Raw genomic sequence first — 12,138 nt, forward strand, 5'->3', positions numbered from 1 at the left:
AGTCAAAGTTGATCCTTGTCCACTGCAAATAATCTACATTTATTAATGTAGATTTCACAGTTCAGCTTGGTTAAAGTTGTTCTTTAGGGATAGTGTACGATTAAATGCTTTATACAATTGGCCCTCAGAAGATGCAACAACTCTACTGACGAGACTGCCTACACTATGCTTGTCCTTCCTCTTCTGGAGTATTGTGTAGTGTTACCAGATAATACTGAAAGAGGATTTCAAAAAATTTTTGAGGGCAGCTCATTTTGCATTATTGCAAAACAGGTGAGACAGTGTCACAGACATAATACAAGAGCATTTTTTGCCATGGTGAGAAATTTTTACAAAATTTCAATCACCAACTTCCTTTTTTGAATATGAAAACATTTTGTTGTCTCCAACCTACATTCTATGAACCACATGCCAAACATTTAAGCATGAATTGCAGAGTAGTCATTTAGATGCAAATGTAGATGTACAGGTGCGAAACTGCTGCAATAGGGCCAACCTGGTGGGCAGCGTATCACCTACACCTGATCAGCAGGTGGTGTTGTGAGTGACTGTGACTCACAGAGGGAGAATGAAAAAGCCTGGTCTATACAGTTAATAGTTGTCTTTTCGGACTGCATTATTTATATTCGACCCAAGAGTTTCTAATAACATAGTCACTCATTCTTCTTAAAGTATAACCTCCGGACGGTAACGTCAGCATTTTGTAAGAAAGTGTGGTATTCCTACATTAGAACTGAAGGAGCAGGATCTGAATAACATAAATTATCATAAAATTTATCATTTGGTATGTGTACCAGTTCACTCCATATATTTGGCAGAAATATTTAACTTTTCATGTATGCATAAACAGCACATAGTGAAAGCTGAAGCTGACACAGCCCACTACAACACAAAATTTACTTTGTATTCGACACACTACCACAGCAGTGCAATTAGCATAAAGGGCCAGACATTTTACTACGTGGACTTCACAGACAGCTCTTTGATAATGGTAACATTGCACTGAAGGAAAGTTCATTACGAAAACACTGGTAAAACATTTGTTATGGTCACACTTACACAAGTGAACAAACAATTTCTGCTACCAGATCTTTTTACAAAAGGTACAGTAAGAAACAGCTTCAATTATCTATAATAATGCACCAACAAGTAATATTATTGCTCTATATGAAATACAGAATAAATATACACCTGTACAATCAATCTAAATAAATGTACATATAAACATTAATGGTTGCTGTAAGGAACATAGCATGTAATGTGATATCCCTGCAAGGGACCACAAGCAATGGCTCATGCTTTCAGAACAATAAAACAAATAATTGATGCCCTGTTGCTAAATAGTCAAAGGTATGAATAAAGTTCAAATTTAAGAAGGATTTAAGATTCCTTTCTCCTCTCATGAAAACATAAAATTATAACACACAGTAGCAAATTAAATAACATTTAAAATACCCATAAAATGGAACATTGCTTAATTTTATATGTCAATTACCATTAAAGAATCAGATATAGCTGATGATGTTGCAAGAGCCAATAATATTTTCAAAAACTATTGCATTGTGAGTAAAATTTCTGTAAATCACAAATAAGGAACTAAGTTTTTTAACAAAATCAGAATTCTCACTAAATGACAGATGAATTATGAAAGGAACAGATTGCTACTCACCACATAGAGAAGGCAATGAGTTGCAGACAGGCACAATGCAAAGACTTTAAACATTTAAGCTTTTGGACAAGAAAGTCCTTTGGAAACAGAAAACACGCACACACGGCCACTGTCTCCAGCCACTGTGGCATGACTGCCAGTCAGAGACAGTGGCCTTGTGCGTATGAGTTCTGCTTATAGAACTTGTATGTATCTCACTTCTGAAGAAGGGCTTTTTGGCCCAAAAGTTTAAATTTTCAGCAGTATTTTCATTGTCCCTGCCTGCAACTCAACACTTCCTCTATGTGCTGAGTAGCAATCTATCCTTTTCATAACACTGTTATTCCATACTGGACTTTCCACTGTTTGATAGGTGAATTACATTAATGATTATCATAACAACAAACATATGCCACTGAGCAACTAACCATGTTATATACAATAGAATAATTTAATGATTAGTAATACTTTACAACAAAGCTAAAACTGCTACTATACACAACAGAAACAGCAAAAAAACTGTCACTGGAATAGATTGCTACTACATGACTGATGTGACTTGTTTGACAGCAAAAGTTGAGTAGTTTAGCAGCCCCAGATCAACTGCACAGCCTCGTTGGTTAATAACCTTCACCAAATAATTTGCAAAACACATTTCCTTTAATTCATCTTACAATATCACCAATATTGCTGAAATATACACGTATAGGTTCCACATGTCTGAAATGTACATTCATCCACATGTAAGGATCAATATAGCACTTTTTTTACACTTTTTGTACAGTCACTCAATTGACAGCAATCATCAGGCAAACACACAATTAATCAAAAACTTTATGTAGCAAAAGTGCCATGATAACACTAAAAAATATCAATAATTTTCAAAAATATATTACAATTCATAAATATATTTCTTTTTCTGGAGTTTTAATTCATCTACAGATAATTTTACCAAATGAAGTTATCACAATTTGATAATGCACTGTTACAAGTTTTATATTGTTTAAAAAAAGTTGATAAATATTTAAATATAATAATTTTAAGGGATTTGTGTACAAAAATAAAATATTTATCCCTGTTATGGCCAGACAGTCTCTTAGTTTCAGTAACAAAATTAACTGCATGAATGACCAAGACTGAAATACTGATATATCATACACATGATGTAAAGCTCACAAATTGTTCGACAAGTGTAGTTTTGGTGAAAGATGTACAATGGATAAAACTGCAAGCTCTTGCTTTCCAGGTATATTCCAAATGCATATAGTAAGTAATATTGAAAACTGGTAGGACAGCAATACAGTAATAAGGATAATTTAAGAATAAATTTAGTAGAATATATTAATAGTAACAAAACAAAGAAACTATACATGATATGATAATGTTCTTTAGCACCATTGGTTACTGTTTACCATTAAGATCTCCTGCAAATTACTCTATGAGCCTTGTAAAAACGTTAAAGACTCATCATTAGCTAAATATTTTTAGCAACACTACTAAAAAGTCCTAACATAAATCACTTCGTTGTCTTAAGATTTCAGTACTATTGAATATCTTCATATACTATAAAGCTTTGATCCTGTGACATACATCACAAATACTGCATCAAAAAATTAAGCTATAAATTTTGATAGAAGATTATCAAAGTGCTTACATGAGATCATTCTAAATGGAAGTTGAAATTCAGTGGTGTATATTACATAAAATAGCAAAAATATCATTAGTTAGAATAGTCTGGCAGGCCAGATGGAATGTGATCAACATATGTTGCTGGAAATTGACCTCTCCTTCCCTCGTATTCACCATACAACCAGTCCGCTGATATCCGGCTTAGGACTTTAATGAAAGCACCTTCCTGCAATCAGAGACCACACATGGGGTTATATGGAAAAGAGAAAAAAAAAAACAAAGTTACTGCAAAAATACAATGAGTTTGATACTAACAAGGGAAAATTTCTAGAACATTCAAGATTTACCTCCCACTTATCACCCCCCCCCCCCCCCCAGAAAAAAAAGAAAATTTACATAATCAGAAATACAAAACACCAGAACAGGTTATCACAAGCCCAAAAAAAATTTTAATGATGCAGCCTTTAGTTACTTTTAGCAGGATTCTGCACGAACATTCATGGCAGTGCAAAGAAATACACCAGGGCTATTCGCCTTTCAAGCTCCAGGACTATTCAGAATTCATCCCAGTAACATCTGTTAGTCCAATAACTCACAGCATTGCCTCAGCAGGATTTAGGTTGGGAAAAGGAGACATAGTAGCAGGTCAAAACTTTGAAACAGCACTTGAAGCAAACACAAATGGCTGAATTCAGCCCAGTCTAGTCAAGCAAGGAAGGGTTCTTCTGACAATTTCTTCATCATTTTTCCGGTTTCATACTTTAGGTTATTGTTCTTTCCCCAAAAATCTTAATGCTATACTTCGTACAGTGCCTCTGCCACCTTTCAACTGTGAAGCATGAAAGGATGCTGATTGTACTGCAACTATGTAACTGAAAACAATAGTCATCCATACAGCTGCAGTAACACCAAGGCATTGGCACAGAGACTTAATAGAATTGCGTGTAATTGGTTGTGACTGATGCACAAAGCCCACTTTAATTGTCCAGGCTTTTTTCTTGGCATATGGACTATAGTGGATTGAAAGACGCCTTTTCCACAACATAAGTCAAAATGTATATCTGAGTGGAGTACATCACACATCAACACTATGTTTTATGCACTCTGTGTCAAAACAGAATATTTTTTACTGAGGAAACCCATTGTTCATGGCATCCCATTTAACCATGGCAGGATGGGAGCGGGAGCACAACAGCAGAATGACTATACTGCTTGTAACAAGATATCATTTTATTTTTTATATAAAATACAACCACTGTAGTCTCTTGCATAACTAACACAATTCCAAACTGAGTCTATGCTATACTCATGAAGACAGCTTTACTAGATGTGGAGAATGTATGTGCCATCAACAAAAGCACTGCAGAACACATTGATAATAACAGAAACATACAACTAGGTAACTCTAAGTAATAATGGCTATCACGCACACAAAATGTTGCTTCGCTTTCTCAAAAACTGCTGTTCTCTGATGTACATACAAACCGCTATTATACCAGCATGAACATCCTATTTAGTTTTGAATGATAATCCCTGCATTCACAAATTAATGTTCCCTTGCATAAAGAACTGCTGAATGATGTCATCTGGCTTGATACGAACCAATACAATATGAAACCAATACTTCCAAACTGACAGACAGTGAAAGTAAGGCAATAAGATGAGAACAATTTATCATTTCTGAAGTTAAATTCAAACAACACACTAGGTAACAAATTCAAAGTAAGGTACTGCTTCAAAAGAGGTTTACCCAGCTGCATCACTTCTATTTATTTCTAGTCCACTCACTATTAAGTAAACACCCCATTAAATTTTTAAAAGTACGACAGGATTTTTCTTTAAAAAAATTCTATAACGTTGCACACACAATTTTAAATAAAAACCAACAACTGTTGAATTTAGTGACTGATGACAAAACACATACCTGTACAGCACCAAAAAAGAGGAAAATTGTATCAAAATTAACATGTACGTATCACGCAAGTACTTACATCTTTAACAGAAGTTGGAAATGCACACTACGCTTGCACTGAAAATTACATTAAGGACTGACAACTATGAAGAAAATAGTAAGATGAATCTGTCATGGGCACATCACAGAAACCACCTGCCACTGCCAAATGTTCATGTCCACTATTATGATTGTTTCCCCTTGCATCATATTTAAGTTTCAGGCATTGTACCCCTCCTTTTTACCATTGTGCTCAACTGAGGAGCACATTTGAATTGATGTAATAATTCTTTTCCTTCCAGTATCTTTCCATTCATTCGCTGCAATCCTACTTCCGTTCTTCTGTCCGTCCTGGGGCTTGTTGAGGAGGCTTGACAGGAAATTAGCGATTATTAATTACAATTTAGAATTTGTTCTTTAAAAAAAAAAAAATTCCCATCTATGTCCATTTTCTGTATGTCTTCATGAATTTATGTGAGCCAATTTTTCCCGTTCTTCAATGATGAAGGTAAATTCAGAATTTTCTTTCTGAGCCTGTTGTTATTCATTCCATGCAAATAACCATAAAACTGTAATTGCCATTTCCTGATTGCGTGTGTGATTTTTTCTGCAACTTGAAAACTTCCTTTGATTTTTTTCCCTTCATCTAGACCCCATTTTCACATTGCACCCTTTAATCTATTTTCATTTCTTAGGAATGGGAACCTAATTCTTATGTTTTTTTCAAATACTGAAAAAAAACCCTCTCCTTGCCATTGGATTGCCATATTAGAAGGGTGTGTTGAAACAGTTGTGCAATAAGTTCCTTCTTTGAGAAAGGAAATGTTGTTCATTAGCGGAGTGATAAAAAGAACTGCTACAGTTTAAATGTAATTAAAAACATAATGGTAGAGACTGGCAATGAAAAGAACAGGAAGTTAGGAAATAAGAATGTATTTGTTGAGGATGCGATAAATACATAGCCATGTTCATGATTATCATTACAGAAAGGAACATTAGAGACTCAGCAAATTTAACAACCACTAAGTCAAGCAGGTCTTTTTCAAAGGAGTCACATAGCATCACTTATAGTTATTTATATTCTGGGCTTTCACTATGGAAACTTCTATGGCTATAAACTGTTGTTGGAGACAAAAGAAAGAGATACATGGTGATATTTATTTTTACAGCGAATCCCTAAAGTGAATATCAACAAATTGATGAGTCTTAGCCACTTTCACAAGCAAGACTGGGTAGACCACAACCAAAGGAACAACAGCAAGGGAGGCAGACACGTACTTCTCAATGCTGGTGCGTCACAGGATTCTTTCCCAAATGGTTTCCTGCTTTCTAAAATAACAGATGACAGGAGATTATCATGTAGAAATAAATCATGATACATCCGCAAAATGATTCATATTTGTCCATGCCAAGAATGGAAGTAACTGACAATGTTCATATTTTGTTGCATAATGAAGCTAAGAATCTTCAATGGGACCGACCAACCACTATGTCATCCTCAGCCTGTATGTATCACTGAATGCAGATATGGAGCAGCACAGAGCTCTCCTGGCTGTTGTAAGCCTTCGTGACCAGAGCCACCACTTCTCAACCGAGTAGCTCCTCACTTGTTCTCACAAGGGCTGAGTGCATCCTGCTTGTCAACAGCACTTGACAGATCCAGACGGCCACCCATCCGAGTGCTAACTGAGCCCGACACTCCTTAGCTTCAGTTATATGACAGCAACCAGGGCTACCACTGTGACAAAGGCCATTGGCATTTCCAAAGCCTCTTAGGACAGAGTTTAGTTTAGTTCTGAGAATCTTAAAATGTTGGAGATTATGGAGTTAGTTTCTCCTCATAAATCATGGTGCCCCAAATACAAATCAAATGAGCTAACAGAGGCATGACAAGTCGAAGAGCTGTCAACTTACAAATGCGATTTTTTAGCCTGACAGAAATTTTCTAAACCGCAATTTAAGATTGGTGTGAGGACAATTTCAGTGGAGCGTTACAGAAGTGGAGAACCACAACCTGGTAAAAAGGGGACCCAGTTCGACCATAACTTCCCAGATAATCGTAGGTTAGAAACGCTCCACTGTGGAGTTACAGCCATACGATGACAAGCGTGTAGGAGTTAGGTAAGTGAAAATGTTTAGGTGTGTCCAGCAGTGTGGTTTTATCTGACTAAGCTGCTGCTTTCACCATTGTATTACTTCACACTTCCTGATCTACTGAGCTTTATAGAATAGAAGTTCATTCATGCTCTCCATATATTAGTAAAATGTAAAACATGCCCTCTAGACTTCATTAGTAATAAGTAATAACACTGCACCTTACAGTAACACATTTCAAAGACCCTGTAGTATTTTATTAAGTTGGTGTGTAAATTCTTAAGGTTTTTGTTTCACATGTTGCTATTCTGGTTAATATGTGTTTATTTACCAATTGTCATTTTTTATTTGTAGTTCACTGCTGCTATTTGATTTTACATATTGTTGTTTTGAGATAGTCAGTGGAGCTCTGGATGCTAGAAAATGGCATGCCAAGTACAGAAATCAGAACATTTCTGACATATTCTTCTGTTTGAGTTCAGTAGAGGCATGACAGCAACAGAGGCAGCCAGAAACATTTGCATCGTATGTAGGGATAATGTCATTGGACAAAGCATAGCAAGAAAATTGTTTTCTCACTGTAAGGAGGGTCGCTTGATATTAGTGACTCTCTACACTCAGGAAGATCTTTAGGGTCTGACAACGAGTGTTTAAACACATTAATCCATAATGATCTGGGTGAATGTACTTAAAACTAGCAAATGTGATGAACTGTGATCATTCCACTATCGTGCAGCTTTTGCATGCAATGGGGAGGTTCAAAAATTGGGTGTATAGGTGACTCATACTCTAAGCCAAAATCACAAAAATCAGCTGGTGACCATATGTGCATTTCCCCTTGCTCATCATGAATTGGCTCATGAACAACACCAATAATTACTATTTTGTACTATTACTGGTCACATACAAAGACCTGCACACTTCCACAAAAGATAATGTTGTGCTCCGGTGGAACAACGGTGTAGTGTACTATGAGTTGCTTCCTTGAGATGTAACAATCACTGCTGATATTTATTTTGAACAACTGAGACGTCTTGCCGACACACTCCGAGAGCAACGATCAGAAAGACTGCGAAGTGATGCTACACCTCAACGCCTGCCTGCAGTCTGCTAGACTGACAAAAAAGTCATACTGCACCCATCTTATTCACCTGATCTTGGGCGCTCATATTTTCTCTTTTTCTACTCTCTATCAAACAATCTTCAAGAAACTTCCTCTCTGGATGAAAATGTGCTCCAAACATGGCTCAACAAGTTCTTTGCCTCAAAAGCATGTTATTTCTACAGTCACAGAATTGAAAAGTTACCCAAGCATTAGCAGACTGTTGTAAATATTGAAGGAGTATTATTAATGATGACTGAAGTCTCTGTTATGTGTATCTGTTGTGTTTATGAAACTTACAGAAAAATGCCACAAACTTACGGACAAAGCCAATATTTTAACAAATTAATGGCATTACAATACTTTTAACATAGTCAATTCAATAATGGAGCTTTACCGAGTATAAACGAAGGTACGTTCACATCTAATATGACCAGCCATGCCTCTTGAAGCATGAAGTTCTAATTTATTACTTCTTTGCTACTAATTCTATTCAGAACACATTCTGCAGACAGTATCCACACATCACTGAATGTACATACGAAAATATACCATTGTATGACACATACACGGCTCAGTCATTGATGTGACCATTGCCTACGTTCAACGTCGGCATGCAATAGCCACTTGCAGATGGCAGGTGGCAGCACTAGCAATGGACGGTACATAAAGTGTGTCTGTATGATGAGGAAACAGTACAGACATTGTCATAATGTGGAGATGGAGTGGTTTATCTGATGTCCAAGAGGGAATGAATCATTGGCTTTCGTACTGACAGTGGAAGCATTTCTAAAACAGCTAAGTTTGTAAACTGTTTGTGTGCTGTCATGGTTAAAGTACACATGCATCCATGTCCAAAAGACAGTTGCATCATTATTATTAACACACAGGCAATGCAATATCACAAGGACCATCATGCCATTACTGCCACATGGTTTCCAGGGTGTGGATGCAAACATATTGTCAACACAGAGTGCACTAGCGCAAATGTGACCAGAAATCAGGGACACTGCCTATACTACACGGAAGTGCATAGCTGCCAATGACAGCATTACCAAAAATCAGCAGTGGCACAGGATGCAGTCATCAGGACCTACAGGTCCATATAATCTTTGAGTCAGAACACAAATGACTCGTCCCCTATGAACACCATCTTCTCCTCACCAGCAATACCAGCGAGAACATTACAGCCGACAGTACTCTGTCAGTATCACAGCAGACTGGCTCATCACACCTTCCCCACAGGAAGCAGTAGCAGCCTCAGACGACACACTGGCTCATATCATCGATTAAGAAGTCCACCCCACTCCCACACCACTGTTCCTGGTGATGTCATCACCAAGCTGGGACACGGAACTGTAGCTCGGCAGCTTCCTACTTTACCTAGATCGGTGAACTTCGACCCACAGCATCTGAGGTAGCACCCCTTTCTCCATGTCTAGGCAGAATTAGCTCAAATGTGGTGTCTCACTGATAACGATGGCTGGACTTTCTCTGTACATTTTATTTTACTTTCTGTAAAGTGTTCTTGGGCACTGTGTTTTATAAACACGATGTGTACCACATTTCTATACATTTTCACCTGTGGTTGCAGTTTTGACACGCCCTTGATGTGGATCACCTTCAAGAAAAGTACAGCCACATTTATATTCCTAGCTGTTGCAAATGAAGAAGCAGACTCCTTAGAAACATTCGTCTACTTTGGATTAACTTATGTCGATGATAATCTGCCCAAAACAAATAATTTTTTTTAATATGGTATACCGTTTTGTACATTTGAATAAAAATACAGAACACGATTGTTTTAAGATGCCACACAAACAAAACTACCCTGCAGATGAAGTTGGCACATGATTACATTATTGTGAAACATACCACCACACATGCAATAAAAATAAAATTCCATCAATACCAATGTCATCATTGTTTAAGGCTGACATTACCTCCCTGCTCTCATCTGTTCCTCAGTTTATGATGTCAATGTACTTTTAACAAATGAGAAAAACAGGTACTAATCTTCAGCATTTATTTTACCTAAACTAATAATAGGCTGCTCCCAAATGCAACTATATTTTGCATTGGTTCTTCTTTAATACTAAAAAAAACATACATTCCACACTAAAGACACATATTTTAATCTTCTCTTACCGGAAACTCCAAGTCAGATGTTGTCTCCCCTACGAATTGGTACAATGCTTTCACTAGAAAGTCACTCTCATTATCCAGCGGAACAATTACATTGATGAAATTTGATGGAAACATGCCTTCCTTTTGTCCAAGTTGTCCATACAACCAGTCAGCATTTATACGTCTCTTTAATATGATAACATCATTTTCCTAGAACAGAGGGATAAAAATTAAATTGGATGTATTACCATCATAAATACTATATACCTCATTGTTTCACTTGGACAGCATATGCCATTTTTTAATATTATATTTTATAATGCTGTAATGCATGTTCATGCTGCAAGATAAGAGCCCGAGTACTTAAAAATGTGCCATTATTGTCTGTACTGGTAACAGCAAAACTGTATCGCTTTACCATCTGATGATGATGATGATGATGATGATGATGATGATGATGATGATCAAAACTATTTTGTCAGCTACGTGTAGCTATATCTGTGCTGACACACCATCAAGATCTTTGTTGGGAAGTGAATGAGTCAAAGTAATTCAGGAATTACCTGCTGTTTCTGAGGAAAGAAACAAAAATGCATAAAGTTCTGCGTGGATATATTTAGAAAGTTATTAAAATGTTACACTGCATGATGTTTTCATTGTTTATGAAGTCACTGAAAAGGCTAAGGTAGATGCAAATATAAATTTCAGGCTTTGTCTAATAACAGCACTGTTGAAAACTTGTGGGAAGAGACTACTGTGCAGGACTTGTTTTTGATGTGTAATTGATAGCAATTTGAATGAAATGTTGGATCCTGTACCAGTCAGCCGAATAAACTGCCATCAGTATGTTAGCCATGAGGACAGAAACTACCAGCTTGAAGGATGAAGTAACATTTTTCTGTGTAACTATCACTTTCTTAATGGTATCTCAATTCCAGAAGTGTCAACTGGACCAGAAATGAGAATTTATAAACACAATCTTTTTCAACCTATCTATCAATAAAATTCTCATAAAAATAAAACTAATAAAAAATAAACTGCAGCTAACTTCCGAGATTTTCTGACTGAATGCAACTTTTACAATTTGTGAATACTTTTGAAGTTCTTTCTTATTCCCTTGTTTTACATTTCTGCTATAATTTTATATTCTACTTAAACTTTTATTACAAATTGAGCACGGGACCCTTTTGGCAAAGGAGGAGGCTGTTATCAACATCCAAGCTGTGCATGTGCTTAAGTACATAAAAAGATGCAAATTAACTAACACAATAATTATTTGTTTTCTGTGTCTAATAAAGGTCCCAGTATTATTGAGTATTTTCTAAGCAGATTATATGTTGTGACGATCGTAGCTGATATGTTAAAATTGTGTACTAGACCAGGATACAAATCAGGGTCTCCACCTTTTATGAGTAATTCACTACCAAAAGAGGAGGAGCCAGTGATGAGTAGAAGCTTTGAGTCTGTCAGTGAGGAATGCTTGGAGGGCATAATTGGAGCACACTGCCTGCAAATGGTAGGGATCTGGGCTGTAGGCCTGGTTTGGCACACAGTTTCAACTGATTACATACAGTCACTCCGATATTG

General features: G+C 36.6%; 1 protein-coding gene across 1 annotated transcript in view; it reads right to left on the reverse strand.

The window, feature by feature from the left end:
* Window positions 1–772: 772 nt before the first annotated feature.
* The window catches only part of LOC126298796 (uncharacterized protein B0303.7), a 68,929-nt gene continuing 57,563 nt past the window's right edge, over window positions 773–12,138 (reverse strand). Inside the window, exons 6-7 of the mRNA XM_049990260.1 lie at window positions 10,573–10,761; window positions 773–3,503 (exon numbers count right to left, since the gene is read on the reverse strand). Coding sequence (XP_049846217.1) covers window positions 3,369–3,503; window positions 10,573–10,761 — 324 coding nt within the window. The 3' untranslated portion in view covers window positions 773–3,368. The remainder of the gene's footprint in view (window positions 3,504–10,572; window positions 10,762–12,138) is intronic.

Source organism: Schistocerca gregaria, chromosome X (assembly GCF_023897955.1).
Source record: "Schistocerca gregaria isolate iqSchGreg1 chromosome X, iqSchGreg1.2, whole genome shotgun sequence".
Classification (NCBI taxonomy): domain Eukaryota; kingdom Metazoa; phylum Arthropoda; class Insecta; order Orthoptera; family Acrididae; genus Schistocerca; species Schistocerca gregaria.